Genomic DNA, 26871 nt, shown 5'->3' with positions numbered 1-26871 from the left:
CTTTTACGTTCCATACGTATTGTAATACAACATCAGTTCGCACTTATCATTCTCCTCATCTATATTATTTTTTCGTTACTATCTGTATTTGAAACTTAAACAAAAATTTATCAATTTTTAAGTATGTTTTTAGTCTTTAGAACGTGAATTAGTAATAGTTCAAATAAAAAATTATTAAATTTGTTAAGAAAATTTTAGACAGTCAAGTATGATGTAAATCGCTGGGAGTGACGCAATAAGCTGAGAGAGGGTATTTTTGAAATTAAAAGTAAATTTGCTTATAAAAATTAAACCGCTATACGTTTGCTTAAAAAGGTTTACGCGAAAAAATTTTTGCCGATTTTAATTAATATCCCTTATAATAATAAGTATTAATTTATGTAATAATAATGATATGTCATGGTCAAATATTATTTTATTTTTAATTCAAAATCACTTAATTATATAATGATACATATATAATTAATAAGTAATACTATATATACTCATTTTAAGTACACAAATATATATACTTATATATGTTATCATGTGATTATATATTATTTTATTATTAATTCAAAATCACTTAATCATATAATAATACATATAAGTGTGTATCTAAAATAGGTATATATAGATTTATTGATAATGAATACACAAATTAATACTTGTTATTAATACGTATAGTTTTATTATATAAAAATATAAATCACAAACACAATATTGACATAATTTGTTTGGATTCTACTATTGTATTTTCAACACGAATATATGAAAGTACACCTACATGAATATGAATATACTAGAATGCTCATACAACAACACAAGTATATATGTATAAAAGTATTCATATGCCAACATGGATATATAAGAGTACTCACATATCAAACCTAGTACGTCTATATGTATGAACACAATGAACCTAGTACTTGTATGTAAGAGTACTCACGATAAATCTACTACTTAACATAGTACTTGTGTTTAATTTATCATTACATAAAGGCCAAAACGATTATTCCCACCCAAGGTATAGTGAACTCCCAATTCTCACCTAACAACTTTCAAAAACCCAAACACCCATCCATGGTTTGAAAAACTAACACTTAACCTCCAAAATTAAGTTAAGATTAAGGACAAAATTGTCTTTTAACAATAATACTTAACATTTATATCATTTTACCCCTTAATTTAAAAAACTAACAATTTTGTCTAAAATTGAGTTTTAAAAAGTGACATTTTCTTCTATCTAGGGTTTCCAATTTCATCGACGAATTTCTGGCCAACGATGGCCGATCTCTCTCCCTCCTTGTGTCCTCTCTCCCTCCGGTGTTCAATATTGGGCTAACAACGTCTGGATTTGGAGAAATCCAAACGAAATCCAGACGAAGAGTCGAAACTCTTTATCCGAATTTTCATCATCTAGACTAAGTTGGCTTTGTTTGGATGACGATGACGGTCCAGAAGAGACCAATCTCCTCATTTGGACTATCGTCATCATCTAGACGAAACCAACTTTGTTTGGATAACGAAGATCCAAACGAAGAGTTTCGACTCTTTCTCTAGATTTTATTTAGATTTCATCAAATCTAGATATCGTCTATCCAATATTGAACACCAGAAGAGAGAGAGATCGATCATCGTTGGTCGAAAATTCATCAACAAAATTGGAAACCCTAGGTAGGGGGGAAAATGTCACTTTTTAAAACTTAATTTTAGACGAAATTATTAGTTTTTCAAATTAAGGGGTAAAATGATATAAATGTTAAATATTATTGTTAAATGATAATTTTGCCCTTAATCTTAACTTAATTTTGGAGGGTAGATGTTAGTTTTCCAAACCATGGGTGGGTGTTTAGGTTTTTTAAAGTTGATTGATGGGAATTTGGGAATTCACTATACCTTGGGTGGGAATAAGGCTTTTGGCCTTACATAAAACACTCTTCTTCTCACACTTGTGCTTATAGGTAATATGTGAGATATTACGTTGTTTAGAGATATAGTATTATATTCAAACTCTCAAAATTTTATTTTTATTTAAAATTGGATTCTTTTTTAGATAGTTTTTATAAAAGTATTATTATATATACATATATTTTTTATATAATTTGAATACACAGATAATATGTTATCATGTATTAGACGTTATTTTATCTTAAATTCATATTCTTAAATGTCAAAAGTGTGTATATATAGTTTTATTATTTTTATAAAAATAAATAATTTTATATAAAAATATATAGAAAACCAAACCTCAGAGATTAACAAAACCAATGAAACACTAAAACTATCAAAGAGAAAACTTGAGTTTGAGTCTCTATCATGACTTATAAAATTCTTACTTACTCAATGTAGTAATTATAAGTTTAATTATTTAGAATTTACTCGTACAATTAATCCAGATGAAATTTTTCTTATTTCAAAAAATATATATATAAAATAGAAAAACAAATTATAATATTTCGGCAATCAAGAATATGTTGTAATTAATATGTTATGGGTAATTATTGATGCGATTCATAGACACCATCAACTTTTGAACAAGGAATAGAAACTCTTAGCATCCAATGACCACCTATTTGGATACCATCCTAGATTTAAAAAAAAAAAAAATTAAAAAGTAGTTGGATTTTATATTATTAATTTCTAGATGTCACAAAAAAATAACTTATTAAATATGCTCGCAACCTTAGCCTCCACCCTCCTGCTCTCTTCTCTGTTGCTCTTATCTCAGTAAATACATTGTAATTAAATCTAATTAATTTATTTCTTTGCTATCATCTAATATATGCAACTAGTTAGAAGACAGACGTAAAGATTAACAAAATTGGTAAAATATTAGAATTTTTATAGAGAAAATATAAGTTTTTTTAATTATGTTTGTAAAACTTTAACTTACCTAATATAATAATTGTAAGTTTGATTACTATATCTGTATCTCAGATTTATCCGTCTAATCAATATGAACGGAATCCCGGTTAATAAAAAAAAAAAAAACCTAACCGAAAGACTTTTATTTTAATCACATGCAACGTGATGAAAGAATGTTGGGAGCCACCATTGAAGTTGAGTTTTGATGAGCCAGAAGGTAGATGTGATCTTTTCTATCATTTAATCATTATATAATATAATTTATATTAGCTTTTGATGTTGATTTTACATAACAAATATCGGGAATACATTTTTTAAAAGGTCTATATATTCAGAGATAATTTATATGAAGCTGCAAAACTTAATGCTGGGTAAGATGTCTAGGTGTGGGTTGAGTTTATAGTGATGAATAAATAGGACAAAAGGCTTAATCAAGAATGAGAATAAAGAAACTTGTATAAGGAAAGTGTATGAACGTAGCAAGTGATACTTTATATATAAAGTTATCTGTATATACAAACTTATCTATATAAACTAAGTTAATAATATTTAATTGGGTGTGAAGTAAGAGAATCGAATCACAAACTATCACTTTAGTTTATATATATAAGTTTATACAGTTTGTTTATTCGGATAATTTTATTTGGACATAATATATTCCCATTGCCTCAATTTAATTAACAAATATACTTTCTTTACCAAGGGCATAGAACAGAAGCATGCATGATTAAGCATATAATTAACTTGGTAGGCCCTCCATATATCGGGCTGCTGTTAATAAAAAATGATATCATTTTGTGTGGGAACATTTAACAAAGTTGTCTTGTACGAATCCATAAAAAGAAGGTCGGATTTTACCTTTTTTATATGCATGATTCTATGTAGGAACAGTACAAGTTCATTTTGTAAGGCTGAAGCAAGTATAGATTATAGTTTGCAGACTAGATGAGTTCTGTCAGATTAAAGAGAGATTGAATTGTTACAAATTTACAAGCCAGGGTGGGCTGTATTTGATAGGACGTCTCGATTTGTATTCTGGTTCTACAATGGCTAAAATCCAACGTCACAGCAATTGTTTATAGTGGCTCGATTAAAGAGATCAGATTCTTTCGTAGAGCTGAATTCTGGGAACGCTGCATTAAATCATAAAACTTATTCCGCCCTCAAGACTGTAGCAATGATAAGGTTTTACTGGGTAAGTTTAAAACACTCATACTCTCATTCTCCTATTCGAATTTATTAATAAAAATATTATTTAATTAAAATTATTTAAAAAATTAAAAATTTATCATATTATTTTATTTAATTTAAAAATTAATAATTTTTTATTCAAAATTTGATAAGTAATAATTTTTCTTTTATATTTTACTTTTTAATACTCGTCTCTTTTCTAGTCATGGGTGTTTTTGTCATCTTTATTGGAGAAAGACTAGAGGGAGAGAGAGTGTTGACAACAAAAGAGGTGATGTTCATCATAGAGGAGAAAAATTTTTAAAGGGAAAATAACCACTTTTTAAATCTTGAATAAAAGAGAATTATTAAATTTTTAAATTAAGAGAGAAATCTGATAAATTTTAGTTTTTTAAAAATATATTTAATTAAATAGTATATTTATTTTTAACTCTAACAATAAATTTTAATAAAATAATAAGTATTTAAATTTTTTTAAACTTAACAGATAAAATTTTGTCATTTTAACAAACCTTAAGTGGGAATAAGTCTTTTAACCTTAAACATCCACAAATAATCATCTTTGAGCTCGTAAAGTAATATAAATTATGGTAGTAGTCAAATTGCATGCATTTTGTATCATAAATCAAAATTTTAATTTTTTTTGGTATTGTATATCATTTATCATATAAGATACACATTTTTTAATTGTAATAATAACATAATAAAAAAGTTTTAATTATATATTATCATTATAAAAAATATCACAAATATCATTTAAAATTTTATTATTTTTCAGATATATTTCTACTATATTATCACTTCTCTACAAAAAAATATTAATTCATATTAATAATATTAATAATACTGTGTATTAGATTATTTATCTATTATATTTACCAATTTTTTATATTTTTTTTCGTATTTATCATATTATATCTTATCATACATTTCATGTATCAATAAATATAGATAACTATGATAACAATAAAATTATGGATACATATTTTTATTACACAATTTAAATATACAGATAATATATTATTATCTGATTGAGTGATTTTAAATTAAATATAAAGTAAAACTCTAATCCAATAATAATATATTATTTATATATATAAATTATGTATAAAAATATATACACATATTATTACTCCTGTGTTAAATAGTTGCCTTCCCTAAATGCATGTCCATATTAAAGCTTTTTTCAAAAAACAAATCCTCTAAGATACGGAAAGTCTAATTACACAGAATACTATTCTTATTGCTCGAGTGTTTGGGGGATGGACACAACTATTGTTTATACTGAGAATCCATCTTCTTTAAATGAGCTTTTCATATCAAAGCTTCATTCCCAAAACTGTGTCAATTAAGTTGATTAACTTGATGGTGGAATGAGTACAAGCATGATAAGACAAAACAGATTTTCATATTAAAAACCTACTTTTATGATTGCTCAATGTCTTATATCTACTTTTCTTTGTTCTATTATACCCTTTTTTTTTTTTCTTATTTTCTTTTTCTTTAATTAGTTTAGTTTGTGTGGGATTTGGAAAGTTTTGTTAAATCTCTCTTGTTCCAAAAGTTAGCTCAAGGGATAAAGTTTTCCCTCATACTTATATACCTACTCTTCACTTGTTTTCTAACCAATTAAGGATGTTTAATAATCTTTCTTTAATCATGTATTAAGTCGTTAGTTCAACACTACTTACAACAAACCCAACACTAACCTTCCCTCAACTTGAGTTTCTACCCTATGAGGAGTGAAGAAGGTGAGACCTCCCCTTTATAAGCATTCGAGAATGAGATTTTACCAAGTTTATAGCTAGAATCACATAAACCAATACCTTCCCATGAAGGAAACGCTTTTAAACATTGAGTTTTGATACTTGTTATGCGAAAACACAAGATATTCGTAATGAAAGCCAACATTTTATGTGGAAACTGTAATCAAGAAAAACCACAAGCAAATGATAGAGAAATTCAATATACTAAAGTTTAATTACCAAGATAATGCAAGAGATTGATAGTTCTCTTGAATGTCAAATGCAAAAACTTTAAAATACTAGCCACTTTATTAAGTTTCTCTCAAAACTTAATAAAATTCACACACTGCATATATTTATACCTAGAATAAAATGATCATTCCACTCTATAAAACATCTCATTCCAAATGGAACAACCATTTCATTCTATGGAACAACCCATTAGAATAACCAAAGAGCTTACAAAACGACCAATGAACAACTAGTGGAACAACCTCATTTTAATTTGGTACAACACTTGTCATGCTTGTTCACTTTATTAGAATGTCTATTCTGATACTAAAACTCCCAATTTTTTCATTTGGAATGTCTATTCCTAAATTTGGGTCATCATATCCAATAATATCTACCTTGACATGAATTCATCAACACGAACCAATTCAAATTTAATCTTCAACATAATTCTTTACCTTTTTCACAAAAAGTCCTTAAGAGCATACTCAACGCTGAATAACAATCAAGTTTAAGCAATGCTCAAACTTGCTAATTGAAAAATATTTGGTGAGCATGTCAACTAGATCATTTACAGTACAAATATTCTTGATGGAAATATCTCCCTAGCAAACACATAATATACAATGTAATACCTGACATCTATATGTAAGATTCTCTCATGGTATATCTAGTTTTTGGTCAAGTGAATACTTTAATTGTCACAATAAATAACAATAGAATTCAACCTAAAAGTGATTTCACTCACCAAAATTTTGAGTCAAATTTCCTACTTAATGTCTTTGTTAAGACCATGTGTTCTACCTTTGTGGTCAACTAAGCAATAGTAGATGGAACAATAGCCTTCCATTGACTACACATCCTTCCAAGGTGAACACATATGTGGTCAAAGATCTTTTCTTATCAAGATCTCTTGGATAGTCTAAGTTCACAAAACTCATCAGAATGTCACTACTCCTACCATACTCCAACCATGCATCCATGCTGCCTATCAAGTATTTAAGGATCCACTTAACAATTTCCTAGTGTTGTTTGCCTAGATTTGCTAAATACTCATGACATTGTTACCTTGTGCAATATCTAGTCTGGTACACACCATCAAATACATAATGCTACCAATTGCATTGGTATATGAAATTTATGATATATGACTTATCTTATCATATAGTGTAGGTCACAAGTCTTCTAAAAACTTGAAACGAGTTGCAAAAAGAGTAGCCATTGGTCTAGCCTTTTTCATGTTAAACCTATTCAATACCTTTTCTGCAAAAGCCTTTTGGAAAGAAACAACTTTCCTTTTGATCTATCTCCAATGATCTTAATTCCAAAGATTCTTTTAGCAACTCTTAAATCTTTCATATCAAACTTAGAACTCAATTGCCATTTCACCTTTTATATCTCAATCATGTTATATGTTGCAACTAACATATTTTCCACATAGAATGATAAGTATAAATGAGTACCATTTGGAAGCTTCTTGAAATAAATATGATTATCATAATTAGACCTCTTAAACCTAACCCTCTTCATGAAATATTCAAATCTCTTGTGCCACTACCTAGGTGATCACTAAAGATCATAAAAGGATTTCTTCAACAAAAACACATGATCTTCTTTACCATGATTTTCAAATTCCTCTAGTCGACTCATATAAATCACCTTATCAAGATAACAATGAAGAAAAGTAATTTTCACATCTAGTTGTTTTAACTTTAAATCATTTGTTGCAATCAAAGACAATAAAATATGAATGGAAGTATGCTTAACAACTAGTGAGAACATTATTAAAATTTATGCATTGTACATGGTTGTAATCTTAAGCTACTAACATGACCTTGTACCTCATATCTAGAATGTTTTAATTATCAATCTTTTTTTTATAGACCCACTTACAATCAACTATCTTTTCTATTTCTAGAGACTTCACAAGTGTTTATGTTCGATTCTTCTATAAGAATTGAAATGCTTCTTGCATAGTTAAGATCCAACTTACAACATTTTCCAAAGATATGACTTCCTTATAGCTTTTAGGTTCACTATACTTCACTTCTTCAGTTATGACAATGCAATATGCAAAGTCTAAATAGTCGTACTTCTTTAGTGGTCTAATTGTTCTTTTAGGACTATCTTAGCAAGGTTGTAGTGTTGCTATTTTTGTTCCTCTTGAACCTACTCTTACACGTCTAAATTCATTTCATCAATCTATGAATCACTTTATGCTTAAGTAGAACTAAAAGGTCAGTTGGGCTGAACATCAACTTTAAACTCCACTTATTTTTTTTATCTTTCTCCATGTTATCCTAAACAAATGACTCATACTTCACTTTCCTCTTTAAGAATTGAAAACTCATCAAATGTCACGTCTCTACCAATCATAGACTTAGAACCCTTTTGATATGTACACCATAACTTGTATCCCTTCCCAGTAGATAAATACTCAGGAAACACATATTTCTTTGCTTTAGGTTCTAGTTTTCCTTATTTTACATTAGCATAAATAAGACATCCAAACACTCTTAATACAAAGTAATCAACTAGTTGGCCACACCATACCTTTTCTACAATTGTGCACTTAATAGATGTGTTAAGAGATCATATCTATTAGCTAACCATACTTAATAACTAGTGAGAAAACTTTTTTCTTCAACCTACATTTGAAAGCATAAATGTAGCCTTTCTAAGTAGCATTCTATTCACCCAACTCCATTTTGCTGAGGAATACCTATATCATATCTATATTTTGCAATGACTTGATTCTTACAAATCTCATTTATTCATTGCAGAATTGTAACATGTTACATATTCTATATCTTTTGATGTGCTTTCTCATTTGCTTCTTAACTAGAGTGTTTTTGCTTCTTGAAAGTAGCAAACACTTGACTCTTCTTATTAAAAAAATAGGTCTACACTTTTTTAGAAAAGTCATCAATGAAGGTAACCATGTATCTAGCTCTACATCCCTTTGAAAGAACTTGGGTTGACCCTCAAAAGTCCGAATGAATATAGTCAAGAGTCTTTTTGGTCTTGTGTATGATTATGTTGAAACTCAATCTCCTTGTTTTCAAAATACACAATACTCACAAAACTTCAACACTCCAGTATGTTATCCCCATAACAACCCCTTTTAGCTCAAAATTGTGATCTCTTTCTCACTCATGTGATCAAGCCTTATAAGTCTTAGTTTGGTATTGTTCGGAAATAGAAGTGGTAATCGCATTTCATCTTGTAATTGCCGTGTTTGAGTAAGTGCTAACCACCATTAATCCCATAACTATAAAACCCTAGAGAAAATGCAAAATACCAATTCTATCTTCTTTCCGTCAATGACAAAACACACATAGAAACCCTGAGCACTCCCACACCCAAATTATTTTCCAGCCAAAATAGGATTCTCAACATAGTCTATTAGTAAGTGTACCATATATCTACTTATAATAACTTGTATGCGCATAAAGATTTCTCAATCTACTTTTGAGCCAATAATAATATTTAAACACACAATCTTATAAAAAAGTGGCGGCGTAGCTATTAAAAACATGTTGCATAATCAACTTTGAAATGGGTACGTCAAAATCACAACACCTATACATAAAATACGTGACAAAAACATTTGCTCTTGAGAGCATCCATATCTTAGCTTCCACAGGGAGTAAAATTCTTCAATCGATTGAAGTAGCTTCAGTAACTTCAATGGCAAGCTATTACAGCAAGAAGGCATTGGATTCTCCCAACACAAACTTTTTAATGTTTCTTCAACTGTTGATTTAAATTTCATGGATAAGACAAATTGTGCTATATGCTTTAGCAATATGGAGCAGTAATGCATATGTGGATATGATAAATATTCTCATAATTAAAGGCTCAAAGGAGCCAGCTTCTACCTCTGTTTATTCTACCCCTTATTCATTATTCATATACATCTATCTATCTACGTTATATTCAATCTTCACATATATTCCTCAGCCTCAAATCAGTTCTTGGTCAAATTCAAATTCAGGAGACTATGTATTAAACTAGCGAACACCCACAATAATGAGTGGTTCAAGTGACAAAGGCATAAATGTGGACCATCCATGGTTGGCTGTAATTGTAAAGTAAATACAGATGCCCATGTAAGAGAGTTTGGTACAAGTAATATGTTTAGGAAGGGTATTGTTACAATTACAAGTGATTAAGTATGTTAAACTTTGAATCCCAGGCAACATAATATTGTAATTTATTTAATATAATTTTATTATGATCCTCAATTAAGGGCAGCAGCTGAGCACTCTTCGATCTTTGGCCAGTCCACATGGAGAAATAAGTGGAATATTATACACAATAATAAAACTACACATACTCACTTTAAGTATACCAATAGATATACACTTGATATGTGTTATCATATAATTAAGTGATTTTGAATTAAAAATAAAATAACACTTAATTACATTATAACATATATAAATAAATATTTATTTATATATTCAAAATAGGTACCGATAGTATTATCCTTATAAAATTGTTTTTTGATCATAAATTCTCAATTGTTTCTGGAAAGATTAGGTACATTCCTACTTTAAATATAAAGATGGGGCAACACAGATGGATGGTCAGATTTATAGGAAATTGTACAAATAAAACTTCACCCTCCCCACCCATTGGAAGAGAGATATATACTATACAATATATTCCTTTCCAGACAATTAATAGACCTTGAGTAGTTAAGGAGTTTATTAGAGCACTTTAAATATTGGTAATATTTCAAGATAACATGTTTAACTTCAAGAATTCATTCATAGACAACTATGTTCTGGAGCAATATTATACGTATTCATTTTTAAATACATTAATAGATATATATTATATATATTATCACGTGATTAAATATTATTTTATCTTTAATTCATAATTATTTAAATGTCATATATTAAATATAACCTATTGATATACTCAAGTGATTACATATCGTTATAAATTTTGTTACTCTTTAATTAATTAATTTATTAATTCTGGTCAACCACTAGCTAGAGGAATTAATGTTTTTTATATCTATATAAACGAACTCATCTATCCATTTTTCACTTCCAAAATATCCGCACCAAATTGCTGATAATTTTAAAGAAATTGTTGTGCAGCAAAAGGATTATTGGGAAAGCTTCCCAGATCCCTTGGCATGGATATAAAATTCCACATGAGGCAGGTAGTCGTCGGCTAAAATACTCTGCTTTGATCCTGCTGTACGTAAGGGAGTGTCTTTTGGTAAGCGCATGAAAATACACAAACCAAAGCAAAAGATGAGTGTCGTATTGGCGAACTAACCAGTATAAAGCAAAGGGGCTCGCCTCCATGTCACCAGCTAAGCCCTCTCCGTTCGAGAAAGTGCATGCAACACATATTCGCTTCTACCTATAAAGTTACCAACCCATCAAGTGAAGTTAAACTACGCTAAAATTTGGAAACAAAAACAAATTCTTGCCTTAACCCATCTTCTCTTCTCTTCTCTTCTTCTTCTTCTGAGTTGTCTCTTCATATATATATATATTTATATATATATATCTATCTATCTCTGCTCTAGGAGCAGTATAAGAAGCTTCTTCTATAAATTCTAGGAAGAAACAAAGCTACTTAGCAAAATCCAAATTATATATGGGGAGGAGTAGTTTTTTCTTTAGGGCGTTGTTTGGAGCTGTTGCAGTGACTGGTTTTATCTTGCTTTTGTTGATTGGAAGCCTGGAAAGTGGAGGAAACAAAGCCACAACAACATTATCTACTCAATCAGCAGGAAATCGAAATCATGTGGATTCTTTAGCAAGAGAGAAATCGATTAACCGTCAGGAGTTGGATCTCAATTACATGAGCAAAAGAAGAGTACCCAATGGACCAGATCCTATTCATAACAGGTACTAACTTGCTTGTGTTTCCAAGTAATTAATTAATTTTCATACTCTATCTCTAATTATTCTTAATTACCCGGTTCTGACTTTTCTTAGTTGATATCATGGAAATGAATTTCGAACTTTGAACTGTTATCAGGCATATTTGCACGTTCTATGCTTTTTTGGTGAATTTCTGGTGTTTCTATAAATTAATTATATATCTGTGAGAAGCACTATCTCCATTTTTATATCTTTCCAGCTCTCATAGCCATATCTTCCAAATATAATGGTAGACCTCCTAAAATATTATTCTTGTTTCAATTTTCCTGGTATTCTATACATGAAATTAGGCTTTGTCTTTCATGGAATTAAGTGATATTTATAATATAAGTTCTAGAGGTTTTGTTTTCATGCTTCTAAGATAAGTTTTAAGGTTTTGTGTTCATGCTTTTACTGTTTCATTGTATACTAAAATCAATGTCTTTTTAATTATTTTACCTTCATTTAACCTTAGGAATAAAACTTTGCATGTCTCTCCACTTTATTCCTTCCCACTGCCTGCCCCTAATCATGATTCTTCAAAGTTTATCAACATTTTTTATTGTTCTCTACATTTATGAGCCCTTTACAACTCTCCATTTTTATGGTATCTCTGCCTTTGCCTTTTTCTTTATCTCTACTTTTTTATCAAACCTACAATATTTTTTCGTAATTATCTGATTATGAATTATCAAAACTATTTATACAGTTATTATAAATACTATTTTTATGATTATAATAATTAATTATCTATATTTTCATTAAAATTAAATAAATTTATAAATTTAACAAGAGAAAAATTATTGTTAAAAAGTTTAGTTTTTATTGTTAAAAAGTTTTAACAACTAAAAAAATTTTATTATTGTCTATCATTATAAATTTCCCATTAATGAAAAACCTATAATGATAGACAAACTTTTTAAAGAAATAGATTTTAAACCACAATTTTTTTCTTATTAAAATTATAAATTTATTTTGTTTTAATAGAAATATAAATAATTGACCGTTAAAATAATCAAAATATTATTTATAATAATTGGATATTTATCCATTCATTTTTTTACTTTTGCTAATGCCAGATATTTTTGTAGTGAGTTGAGCACTTAGCCTTTCATAAGCCTATTAAAGTTACCAACAAATAAGCAATACACCAACAAAACAAAAGCCACCATTAACTTTGTAAGTTTTAACAAAATCCTGGTTGAATTTCAGGAGAGCTGGGAACTCTAGAAGACCTCCTGGGCAATCGTAGGTAGCAAAGATAGGAAAAGCCACCAAAAAAGGTACGCAGAAGATGAAACAAGGGGATTATGAGAAATGGTGGAATATATTTTGAGGATCCCAGAAGGCCTGCAACTATATTTCTAATTTAAACAAGTAAGATTTCTTTTGGGCAAGGTTTTATCAGGGGTGAAGACATGGAAGTTACTGTGACTTTACACAGAAATTAATACGTACGCTTGCAAAGAATCCAGAAGATGAACAGCCTTGTAGAAACTCTACTTTATTAGTGTTTTGACTGTTCTTTTTTTTTTTTGGCGGGGGGTGGGTGGGGGGGTGTGTGGTTTATCAATTGAAGATTTGTGTGATGAGTTGTGTAGAGAAAGAAAAAGTGAGACGGATGATAAATAGACATAAATATTTGCCTGTAAATTGAAGTCAATAAGCTTGAGCAGCCATGCATGCATGTACCATCTCTATCAATCTTTCAATCAACAAATACTATTCGACTTTGGGTTTGGCTTATTTAAAATTTTGAATAATTTATTAGGCTTAAACTATATATTATAAGAAAGCTGTGGAATAAGTTCTCAAACTAATGAAGAATCAAAGGTAGGAGAGCTAAAAGGAAAGGCGATTGCATCTTGTGTTAGTTCTTTTCCCTGGATTCTTTGGCGGGGGAATTAATACAACCTAACATACTGTTTTGGTCTTTGGTCAAATCAAAACAACATGAGGTTCTTCCAGTCTCGGTACAATCAAATTCAAAGCTATATGATCAAATTTCAATTTAAAAGAAGCAATTTTCTTACACATGGACCATTACTCTGTTCGGATTGTCTATTCCAAAAGACGTAAAACTCTATTTTCATTAACTAATCTCAGAACTCAACTACTCTTTCAAAATAGTGAATGGTTTTAACTTTAATATATTTGTAAGTTTTCAAAACTCATATTATGCTAGAGCATCTCACTTTTAAGTGGGTTTAGATTGATGGAACAAAAAGATTTTACTAGTAATATATGTTTTATTTTTTATATATATTATTTTATTAAATTGGTATATAATAAAAATTCTAATCTTATAGGTAATATAAAAGATAAAAAATATTTTTTAATTAAATTGTGTTATATATATTATTTTATTAAGTTGGTATATTAAAGTAATTTTGATTTTGTTATAATTATATCATTAATTACTATTTTTTTAAGATAAAAATATCATCATTTTTAATTAATATAATAAGTAACGCGAAGAATATTTTAGGATAATTATATTCAAAGATATTTAAGTGAAATAATATGTTAGTATTTTTTTTATTAATTATCTCTAATCAAACATAATAATTATTTATACTGACCAATTTTTACTAAATTTTAACGTAATAATTTATGTCCAATAATTTTTTAGGTAATATATGTTTGTGATAATCTTTCATTTTTGTAATGAGTAGTGTTATATGTATAATTTTATACGTAAATAATGACATATCACTATGTGATTATGTAGTTTAAAATTAGAAATAAAATAATATTTAATTATACAGTGATACTTTATTATTTATATATAAAATTATGTATATTATTTGTATATATAATTTTATTAATTATTTTATTGTAAGGGTTTTTTTTTTCTTTCAAAGAGAAAAGTCAAAAGAGGCTTTGTACGTATGCACAAGCTGCAGAAAGCTTTTTAACCCACGCAATCTTTAGGGTTTTGGATTAATTCATCTTTGAGTCTAAAGGCCAAAAGACATATTCCCACCCAAGGTTTGACAGAAACCCAACTCCCATTTATTTATTATTGAAAATTTAAATTCCTGTTTTAAACTATTAATAAAAATAATTAATTTTAAAAGTAAAATCGTTATTTAATAATTAATATATTAAAAATAATAAAATATTATTTATTTTCCTCATAAGTTTAGAAAATTAGTAATTTTCTTTTAGAATTAAATTTTCAAATCTTACATTTTTCTCTTAAGGTTTCTCTCTCCCCTTTTTAAGCACCAAAACCAATGGTTTCGCTCTCCCTCCTCTTTTTCGGTGCCAAAACCAATGGTTTTGCTCTCTCTCCCTTTTTTCAGTGCACCTTTGACGTGTTTCCCCCTTAGTGACCATCTTCGTCACTGGACGAAGACATCGCTTTTATCACTAAATGAAGAATAGTCACTAAAGGGGGAACACACCAGAGATGCATCGAAAAAGGGGAGGGAGAAACTCTAAAGGAAAAATATAAGATTTGAAAACTCAATCTTAGAGAAAATTGTTAATTTTATAAACCTATGAGAAAAATAGATAATATTTCATTATTTTTAATACATTACTAATTAAATAACAATTTTATCTCTGGAATTAACTATTTTTATTAATTTTATTAGTTTATGGGCGAGAGTTTAAATTTTTTATAGTTAGCAGGTGAGAGGATAGTTTTGCATCAAACTTTGGGGGGACATAGTCATTTGGCGGAGTCTAAATTAAAACTGGATTCAAATGGCCAAAAAGGGCAAAAGGTAAAAGAGACTGAAATTGGTGCTTTTTGTGGCATGTGAAGAAGCTGCCAAGCGAAGAACAACCCTGCATCACTGCATACAAACAAAGTGTGATTAGATATACGTTAATGTCTCTTTTTCTTGAAAATATAAGAAAAATCATGTCAAGTAAATTCCACTTTATTTAAAGAATTGCAAACATTATTACTTTGTTTACATGACAGAATGTAAAAAGTTAAATTATCATTCAGTAAATGGGAAATTTAGAATATATTCTTGTTCAAAGTCCCAGATGACATAACACCAGAAAGAGAGGACAAAACAGAAAATTAAAGGGAGTTTTGTGGAAGTGGCAAATAAAACAAATTTTAAAATTCAAAAGCTGAATGGATCTTCCTTCAATCTTATTTTGTTTTCTTTGACCAAATTCATTTTCATCACTTTGTGTCTTTGACCCTCATCATCACCCAACAAAGGCCGGATCACCGTTTTCCACCTGAACTTTGATACAACTATTTTTCCAACCTACTAAGTTTAAAAAAAAAAAAAATCTATTTTCTTATCATCTACCAATTCAATACAAATCACCATCACAAAATTTCTCAAACCCACAAATAAAATTTAAAAAATAGCAAGCATGGGTTATGGATTCTGCGTGCATGTGTCTAAGGGTATTGGTAAGCACACAGTCAACTAATGACTTTGTACGTGTGCATCAAGACTCAGTGGAGACAAATGTGCAATGGTAGGCAATTGGGTGGATGGTGGAAGTCACACAAAAACAAACTTAGGTGTGGGTGAGAAGAGGACATGATAAATGGCTGGTGGGCAATTGTTGATGGATGGTGGAGAATAGGTTGGCATTGGTAGATAGGGGAGAACTGAACGTTGCAGCATCACACAAAATCAAAACTCAAGTCCTTTAAGTCACAATTTCACATACCAAAGTAGTTGTGGTGAGATGGGATGGACAAAATCAATGGTATCTAATTAAACTATAGCCGTTCTATTGAAAGGGGAGAGGACAATGCAACCTAAGGAAAAAGCAACGTAACAAAAAAAGTTGTTATAGTTCTAACAAGGTCAAGGACAAATAAATAACAATAAGACAATAATCTTATCGTTACTAAAACATAAATAAACCATCAAGAATTTGAAGGGTCTATGCACTAAAAGATAATTTTCTCTCTCCTCTCACTAGAATTTGCCTCCCCTCCTTCCCTTGCACCCTTGGAAAACATTAACATTAAAATTAACTAGGGATGGATAAAACTTTAATAAATTTTGTTAAGACAAACTATGATTTAGATTGGTAAAAACAGAAGGCATTTTTGTCTTTTTACTAACTTTAAAAAATTAACAAATTTATTAACAATTTAATGAACAGGTGATAAAATGAACTTTTTAAACTTAAAGAGTGAAAAAACCATTTCAGAAAACTTTTGGTCGGGAATATATTCGGCCCAAGGAAACAAACGAATAACAAGAATGTTAAAATCAAATTAAATAAAAGAAAAAATCCGACACGTGTCACTCTCCTTTGCGACATTGACTCGGCGGAGCCACCGGAGACAGAAAATTTTCCTTCCTTACAATTTTCGCCAACACAAACAAAAATAATACAATATAACGTATAACAAGTTGTTTTTTATTTGAATTAAAAAAATAAAAAAACACAAACATCATTATCATTGTCGTTTGAAATTGAATCTCCATTTCATTTCATTTGCATTTGGGTTTCATTTCACTGTCCTCCTCTTCCCCACCGTTTTTTTTCATTTACAAAACATATTATTCGTATACGCACAGCATTTTATTTTATTTTTTTATGAAATAAATAACACCGTAATGAATCAATGGTAGAAAGATCGAAATCACTGCGATCATCAAAACGATTCGTTTTGTTAATCGGAAACCCTAAGCGTATCGTTTCTCTGTTTTTCTAGGCTTTTGATCTATAGATACGTGGATCTGCTGTGATCTGAAACGATGCCGTCACACGGGGATCTGGATAGGCAGATCGAACAATTGATGGAGTGCAAGCCGTTGTCGGAGGCGGAGGTGAAGACTCTTTGCGATCAAGCGAGAGCGATTTTGGTGGAGGAGTGGAACGTCCAGCCAGTCAAATGTCCAGTCACCGTATGCGGCGATATTCACGGACAGTTTTATGATCTAATCGAGCTTTTTCGCATAGGTGGCAATGCTCCCGATACTAATTATCTCTTTATGGGCGATTACGTAGGTGAGCTAATCTCTTCTTTTATTTTTCGATCTGTATTTTTAATTTTTATTTAATTCATGCATTTTATGTTGGTTTTTTCTTTTTTTTTTTTCATATAATACATGTATTATTATGTTGGTTATTTTTGCTATTAAAATTTTTTATTAGTGTATTGAGATTTATGCCAAATTTATAGAAACCGGCTTTTAATGTTATCCAATTAGATTGTATAAACAGTATTAGTGACTGCCCAAATGTTGTCTGACAGGTTTATCTTTGTTTCAATTTTGAAATTTGGGTATCTCGATGAAATTCAATGAAATTGAATGCTCTAGCACCTTTTAATTAGCTGTTACTTCTATGTAGATCGGGGGTATTATTCAGTGGAGACTGTCACGCTTTTGGTGGCACTGAAAGTTCGGTACAGAGATAGAATTACAATCCTGAGAGGAAATCATGAAAGCCGGCAAATAACTCAAGTGTAAGATTTATTTTCTGTCATTTGAGCTGTTTCACTGGAAATCACAGAGTAAAAATTTCAATACTGGTTGAAGCAGCTGTAGGCTGTAGTGATTATTTTTGCTTATGAAACCATGTCTTTCTTGTCCATGGCCCTACAACTCTTAGTTGGAACAATATATGAAAATACTATATATATAGATATACTTTTCATTGGGATCATTCTTTTGTGATAGTTAATTTTTATATTATGATTTTTAAATTATCTACACCACTTTGCTTTTTCTAGAGCAATGTATTGTGTCCTGAACTGTGGTTTGTGAAAGGAGCTTTGCATGTGATGTGACTTACACTATCCCCTTTTTCCCACATTCTATCTGAGTGTTTGCCCACTGTCAGAACCTGTTCCTTGGTGGGTAGGCTTAGAATGTGAAGATTTCATTGGACAATAAATCTAAAAAAATATACACAGAGAATTGTGTGATTCGCAGCCCAAATTACCATACACTGTTATTGAATCATAGGGTTGGAATATTATGTTTCTATAATATTCAGAGAAATATATATTTACTTTTAATGTGTTGTACACTACTGTGGCAATCATGGATTGCCTTAGACTATGCATTGAGCCAATCCTCAGTTGATATCAATAAATAAAAGTGGTTATTTTCATAGCTTTTACCATGTTGGGAGTTGCAATATTTGTAGGGATCATTACATAAATAAGTGCTTGCCTACATGTTCAATTACACAATATTCTTAATCGATGGAGTCTTGAACATGGTTAGCAGCTTACCCCTTTGCATACTTCTTAATTTGTTTGAAGAGTTATCAGTATCTTAGCTCCAGTAAAATTTCAAAGTTTTGTATGAGAATTCAACTGAATATATGCTTGTTTTGTGAGAGGTATTGGAAAGCAAGGGAAAGATTGGTTGGATAGAGAGAAGGGTGGGGAGGTTGTGTTGGGTGGAGAGAAAATGAATAAAGAGATGGTGGGGTAAAATTTTAGAATGATAATTTTAATTCCTCCATTTTTGTCTACTTCTGGATGAGTATTCTACGTCTCTCTACTTGTCTTCTGTGCATCAACTAAGGGATTGACGTTTCTTTTCTCTCTTGTTCTTTCCCTTGTCAGTTTTCTCTCTGTATTCCTACCAAACAATTTCTAATGATCTCCAGTTGATTTGAATTTGCCTTGTATAATTTTAATATTGATTTACCTCTTAGGTAGTGTTTAATAGAATTTGCATGTTATAACTTGCTATATTGTGGTATATGTTCTAATACACAGAATATAGGAATTTCTTATGTAAGGTCTGATGCATGCATTAGAGAGAGATGGAAAATAGATATTTATTTTGACTTCCAAATCAGAAATGAGTTAAGAAATAAGCTGAAAAAGAATAACTTACATGTTAAATAAGAATTGCATTACATGTCAGTGTGTCTTAGTTTACTTAAACTAATGATCTTAACAAATAACATGACAAGAATAACTAACATGTTAAATATGAATTACATTACATGTCAGCATGTCTTAGTTTACTTAAACTAACAATCCTCTTTTTAGATGATTATGTCTTTTAATAGGTAATCTGTTACATGAAGTTTGCATAGACAGTCCTTCATATAACTGGTTAGTTTGTTGAATGGTAACACTGCCGAAGCAAATTGTTATACTATTTCTTTTGATCAATGCTTTTTTGCATACATTACTGCAGGATCACCCTTTTGTAGGGAAACAATTATTCTGTTTTTACTATAAATTATGTAGCTCCCACTCATAATGCAGTTGTTTACTTTATTATCTCTCCCTAATGCAAGAAATAACAGAACAGTGTCATAACTGTTTTTTTTAATTTTTTGCCAGTGGTGTTTTTCTTTTCTCTCTATAGTCCAAAGTGCATTTAGTGCTGTTAGAAGATTTTTGAGTGCCATGGTCAACTGCTTGAGAGTGTGATTACACAAAAGGGGCTTTGCATTACATGGATAGATTTAAGTTTGAAGGATGTGGGCTGAGGCTTTATGACATGTGCATTGACCTAGACTTGGTTGATATGAAATGCTCTGATTGAAGCAGATGCATGCATCAGGGTGAGGGAGGGATAATGGGAGGAATAAGACTAGGGTAGTTATATGTTATGATGGCTTAGAAGATGGAAATTTTTTTTATCCTGATCGAGTTGATGTTGATACAGATTGTTTAGAAGATGGAATGATATACAAGTTTCTTAAGCTTCTCTTTGTCTCTGTCTCTCTCTCTCAAATACACACCCTCGTGCACATACACACACATGCACATACACAAGTGCAAATACACACTTGCATGCAGCACACTGCATATGCATGGACATACTTGGATGGTGATTATTTATGCTGTTGTGTTTCATGCAATTCTTTTGCTTTACTCTTTCAGGTATGGGTTTTATGATGAATGCTTGAGAAAATATGGAAATGCCAATGTCTGGAAATATTTTACCGACCTTTTTGATTACCTACCCCTGACAGCCCTTATTGAGAGTCAGGTTTGAATTGCACATTTTTAGTTGACTGTCTTATCTTGATTGATGCCCCAGCAACCTGTAACAACCCTTAATTTTGATTTGTTAGATCTTCTGTTTGCATGGGGGACTGTCACCATCTTTGGATACCCTAGATAACATCAGGGCATTAGACCGCATACAGGAGGTATGTCTAGAATGGCTAGGCTAAAGGTTTATATTTAAACACAATCAAGATTCTGGTATTTAATCATGGATTTGGTATGCTGCATGTAACAAAGCTGTATGTTGTTAATGATTGTTGCACATATGTAGGTTCCACACGAAGGACCCATGTGTGATCTGTTGTGGTCTGATCCAGATGACCGGTGTGGATGGGGAATATCTCCTCGTGGTGCTGGTTACACATTTGGGCAGGATATTGCAGCTCAGTTCAATCACACAAATGGACTTGCACTGATTTCAAGGGCACACCAGCTAGTCATGGAAGGATACAATTGGTGTCAGGTGTGACTGAGAGAACATTTAGGGATTATATTAGGTATGTTTATCACTTTCATTTATGATTTGTTATTAACTAGCATATAATTTTTCCTTTAGGAAAAGAACGTGGTGACTGTATTTAGTGCTCCAAACTATTGTTATCGGTGTGGGAATATGGCTGCAATTTTGGAGATTGGGGAGAATATGGACCAGAATTTTCTTCAATTTGATCCGGCGCCCCGGCAAATAGAGCCTGACACCACACGCAAGACACCCGATTATTTTTTGTAATTTTGATATTTACCTTGTGTTTGTAATTTCTGTTTGCTTCTTCTGTACCAGTATAGATGTGTCCTAAAAAAGAGGAGCTTTTGTTTAAGAAGTTGAGGTTGCTCGACATCATTCTTTCGTGTGGAGTTTGTCCTATTACTGCTTGTTAATGTGCTCACGGAATCCATAGGTTTACTGACATAAGGCACCAGTAGCCTATTGTCTTGTATATTGAAAAAAGAGGGCGGGAATAACATGTTATATATTAATCTGTAATTTCACATTTCCGAGTAGAAAACAGCATAATTGCAGCATTCAATGTTTTTAAAATCAGATCAGTGGTTTAATCAGTTGTCTCATTAGGTTATGGTTCGATTGATTTGATTGATTTAACCAAAAAATTGATTAGTTTAATTTATTACCAAATTATAATAAATAAATTTTATTTAAAAATTTTTGAAAAATCAAATATATTCACACTTATGGAGGTTATAATATATATTTTGTAGTGAATAATAATTATTCATTTGGTTGTAATAAAACAATTAAAATAAAAAAGTTTTAATTTTATGATATAGAAAAAAAACATAATTCTATAAATTATTGTAGAAGATATTTTAATAGATTTGGGATTTTTTTTTTAATTTTTTTTTAAACTTATTTTTCTTTATAAATATTTAGAAATTCATTTAATTTAATAAAAAATAATCTAATTATTTAAAACTAATTAAAATTTGGAAACATACTTTAAATTTAGGTCAAACCTTGTTTTGACCGGTTCAATTTTAATCGAGTTTGACCAGTTTATTAAACAAACAATTTTTTTATGTTAATTGGATTAGAGTTAGAGTCGATTTTTTATTCAATCAATTGAACCAATTAATTTGGTTTGATTTTAAAATCATTGAAAGCATTTTTCTCCTTTAAAAGGATTTCGTTACCCATACCGTGTGTTACAGTCGCCGTTGGTGTTCAACATGCAGGGATGGATATGAATAGCAGGCTTTTGCTGCTCCCAGATCCTTCCAGCTCCCACTCCTCTTCTGGCAGGACAGCAGTCCGTTTTCTTCTTTATGTAGACAACTGACCATCTTAGGAGCAACAGAGACGATACTACACTTTATCAAAAGCAGTTAAAAGAAAAATGTGAGTCTACATTTTAGGCCAAAAGAAAGACTTGTTCCCATCCATGTAAATCTAAACTAACATTTATTAACTTTCAAAAATTTAAAATTACATCTACAAGTCAAATTCTATTAAAATTTTTAGTCAAAATTAACGGCAAAATTGTCATTTAACCAAAAAAATTTAAAAACTAAAATTTTATTACATTTTATCTACTCTGTTTAAAAATATAATAATTTTATCCCCAACCCAAAATTTGAAAAGTAGTTATTTTCTCTCTAAGGTTTTTTTCTTCTTTTCTCTGGTGACTTATTCCTTCCCAGCCATCGGTTGACCTTCCCTTGTTCTCCCTCGACCAATCAATGGTGGAACCTTCTTAGATCCTATAGGTGGCAACATCCAATTAAATCTCAGCATCCAGTCTAGACCAAAACTCATCTAAACGTCAACGCATTCAAACAAAATCATCTGGATGATGAAAGCTTTCATTTGGATACATTGTCATCCAAATGAGTTTTAAAGAAGATCTCAACCAAGACTTCAACAACAATGATTTAAGGTGGATTCGACAATTGTTGGATACGGAGATGATGGACGCTGAAGAGAGCCAGGTTAGGGGTAAAAGGTGAACAATTAATTGAGCCATTTGATGTTTCTGCTCTCAGAATCCAATTTATTTTTCATTGAATTTGTACAATTGATTTCAATATTATATAATTTACACTGATTCCATCTTCATACCGAATACTAAATTTGAGTTTATGTTAGGGGAATTTTAGGGAAGTATGGAATCGCCCTGATGTGATGGGTTTCCCAGCATTGCATGCAGCGGTGTTTGCCCTCTGTATTAGCGGATTGCAATGGGTTTCCCAGCATATGGACATAGATGCTTGAGATTGTCAAAAATTTGAGAAGAAGGGAGGGCTCTGTAGATTGAAGTTCGTGTTGAATGCAAAAGTGCCAAACGTGGCCACATCATTAATCGAAGATGGTACCACTACTACCAATGACCACGGACACTGATGTAGCAGCAGAGAAATATTGATGTCGTGGCACAAAAAGGGTTTCTTGATTTCATTGGAATTTCACATCCTAATCCATCTAGGACTCTTCCAAGGACACTTGTACATGCTCTATAACTGTAAATAAAGGGAAAGCCATGAGATAAAGACAAGAGAAGCAATAGCAATTCAAAGCAAAGAAGTTTCCCCCTTGTCATCAACCTACCAATTTTCCTAAGCTATCCTACTCATTATTACTTACTTGTTTGTCCTCATGATTGTGAAGTAGTAAATCACTTGTGTTGAAAATAATCACTTGATTCAATAGGTTTCTTCTATTATATTAAACTAAAGTGTTTGCTTTAAGTTATTTGATAAAGAGAAAATTGGTTTAGAGATTGTTTAATCCAACAATATAGTAAAGAGGAATGGAAGTAGTCAAGCTTGTGATATCTTTTGAATTTATATACTTGAAAGATTAGGAAGATAGGAAATGTTCTTATTATCTTGCATTATATGATTAACGGTGGCTAATGATCCTTTGATCTTGTTTAATTCATACTTTTGGAATCGATTGAAATGGATATTGCTTTGTTAGAAAGATTATTAAAGAAACATCAACATAATTTGCTTTTTTTTTTTTTTAATTGTGGTTGGTGTTAGCTTTACTTATAAAGCAAAATAATAAATTTTGTTACTCAAGTTGAATCCACCCCTACTTCAACGATTAATGCGGTAAGTTTATCTCAAATACAAATTTATTTGAAATTTTGAGTATCAATGAATGCAAAATTTGGTCAAAATACTTGGTTTATTTTTAAAAGGCCAAATCACTATGTCCCACCCAAGGTTTGGTAAACGACTAATCTCATCTATTAAGTTTGGAAAACCCAATTTTGCACCCATATGTCAAAATCAACTATTAATTTCAACCGTCAAAAAGTATTTATATCGTTTTTTTCAAATATTATAGTAGAGATATATTGTAGGATATCAATGTTTTAAGAACTTATGAAGGGTAAATGAATATTTTCCCTATTTTATTTAAAAAATTTTCATACTCATCTCATATATTATAAAAATATAATAATATCAATAGTTTATAATATGACCTTTATATGCTTTATTTATTATGTATTTTTGGGTGTAATTATAAATTTTAAAAATATTAGGAGGTATATTAAAATTTTAAAAATTTCAAAAACACCTGAAACTTTTTTCAAATTTAGAAAACCCTTAAAATTTTTTAACACCCCTAATATCTTTAAAAATCACATTGACACTTTTATTTATAATTAAATTAATAATTTTTAATTAAAATTAATATAAATTAGGGTATAAAATTATTTAATAAAATCTTAGTAGTGAAGTGTTATTAGGTTTTTTTTTCTTTTTAGTAATTTTTATAAAAAAATAAAAAAAAGTTAACAAAATTTGTTGAAAAATTTAATTGATGAGGTTTTTTTTTTAAATTTAATGAGTAAAAATATGCCATTTCATAAAACCTCAGGTGGGATTAGCCATTTGACCTTCATTAAAAATAAGATTGGAGATAAAGCTAGCGTGATTACGGATGGCAATGGGGAGGGGCGGGGAGGGGATATCAATCCCCGTCCCCATCCCCGTCCCCGTAAGGGATATCAATCTCTGTCCCCGCCCCGTCTCCTTTATGGGGATAACAAATAATCCCCGTCCCCTCTCCGCGAAGGAAAATCTCCTCCCCATCCCCTCCCCGTCCCCGCGGGAAAAAATCTCCTCCTTATCCCCGCCCCGTCCCCTCGGGGAAAAATCCCCTCTCCATACCCGCAAATATAAATTTTAATTCCTTTATGTATTTCAATAAATAAAATAAATCATATTCTCCCAAAATATCACTTGTTACAAAAGCTACAAAATATTCATTATTATTTTAGTTCAAATACAAAGTTTTAATAAAATCTAACAATATGCAATAATCAATCTCTTCATTAGTAGCTCTTCATGTATGTGATTTAGGGTAATTTTATAATAACATTAAATTTAACATTTTTCATTCACTTCAATTGATTTTATCAAGTTTATAATTTGTTTTTTTTGTGTAATTTGATTTAGGGGAGGGGCGGGGCGGGGCGGGGCGGGGCGGGGACATATGTATCCCCGTCCCTGACCTGTCTTCGATTACGGAGATTTTTTTCGTTCCCATCCCCGCCCCTTTTCCCATTTTTATTGGAAAATCCCCTCTCCTTTAGGGTCAAAAAGGGTCAAAACCCTTAAAATCGGGTCCAAATTGTCATCCCTAAGCGTGATGGTGTTGAGAGCGGATTATTACTAGTCATCTTCTACTATTGAAGCTCAATTAACTCGCTTCTACGGTCTTCTCTTTCACGCCAATTATAAGATTGAGCAAATTGGCTCACAGGACATCCATAGATTCAAGGGCCAAAATAGTATTTCTGACTCAAATTTTAATGTAAAGATAAATGTATATTTATAGAATTTAAAATTTTTAAATATTTATTTATGAACTAATTATTGTTAAAAAAATTTATTATGATTAAAAATAAAATCATCATTTTATCAATAATATTAAAAAATATATAATTTTATCTTATTGAGTTTTGAAGAATCATATTTTACCTTTAGCCTTAACTTTAAAAAATAAATTTTTTCTTTCCAAATCTTTAAGATTTGCTGTAAATTCTAGCAACGATGATGATGATAACCAATCAGTTTCAATATCGATCAGCCTTTTGTGTGTCTCCCTTTATTGTCATCGACGATACCAGATGAAACCCTGATGGGGATGAAACTCGAAAACAAAGAAGCTTCATTGAATCAACTCCGAATGACAATAATCCGTCATATTTTTTATCAATTCAGCTTCAAATATAGACGATCATTACGAAAACTCGTTCTCCAGCCACGAACGTATTAGTCTATAGAGAGATGTGAGGTAAAATTATATATTTTTTAATATTATTAATAAAATAATAATTTTATTTTTAGTTTTAATAATATATTTTAATAGGAGATAATCTATAAATAAATATTTAAAATTTTTAAAATTTTATAAATATATTTTTATCTTTACGTTAAAATTTGAAAGAAAAATAGGCCTTTGGCCTTGATTCAAGCAGTGATGCCTTTGCACCGTTGACCCAAAAAGCAAAACGACCTCGCTGCATGATGCACATTAACCATGCATTAA

At 30.4% G+C, this 26871-nt stretch overlaps 2 protein-coding genes across 2 annotated transcripts; both read left to right on the top strand.

Annotated features, from left to right (window-relative positions):
* The first annotated feature begins 11157 nt into the window (after nucleotides 1–11157).
* LOC123207400 (CLAVATA3/ESR (CLE)-related protein 25-like) lies at nucleotides 11158–13657 on the top strand. The gene is made up of 2 exons (XM_044624796.1): nucleotides 11158–11896; nucleotides 13124–13657. The coding sequence occupies exons 1-2, from the start codon at nucleotides 11643–11645 to the stop codon at nucleotides 13161–13163; spliced, it is 294 nt and encodes a 97-aa protein (XP_044480731.1). The 5' UTR covers nucleotides 11158–11642; the 3' UTR covers nucleotides 13164–13657.
* A 3767-nt stretch (nucleotides 13658–17424) lies between these two features.
* On the top strand, nucleotides 17425–21685 carry LOC123207399 (serine/threonine-protein phosphatase PP2A-2 catalytic subunit). Its single transcript, XM_044624795.1, has 6 exons — nucleotides 17425–17866; nucleotides 18212–18326; nucleotides 20721–20829; nucleotides 20915–20992; nucleotides 21121–21312; nucleotides 21406–21685. The coding sequence occupies exons 1-6, from the start codon at nucleotides 17614–17616 to the stop codon at nucleotides 21577–21579; spliced, it is 921 nt and encodes a 306-aa protein (XP_044480730.1). The 5' UTR covers nucleotides 17425–17613; the 3' UTR covers nucleotides 21580–21685.
* The last annotated feature ends 5186 nt before the right edge of the window (nucleotides 21686–26871 follow it).

This window comes from Mangifera indica, unplaced genomic scaffold (genome assembly GCF_011075055.1).
Source record: "Mangifera indica cultivar Alphonso unplaced genomic scaffold, CATAS_Mindica_2.1 Un_0075, whole genome shotgun sequence".
NCBI classification, from domain to species: Eukaryota; Viridiplantae; Streptophyta; class Magnoliopsida; order Sapindales; family Anacardiaceae; genus Mangifera; species Mangifera indica.
Note: the sequence above shows the minus strand (reverse complement) of the source record. Positions and strands in the feature narration are given on the sequence as shown.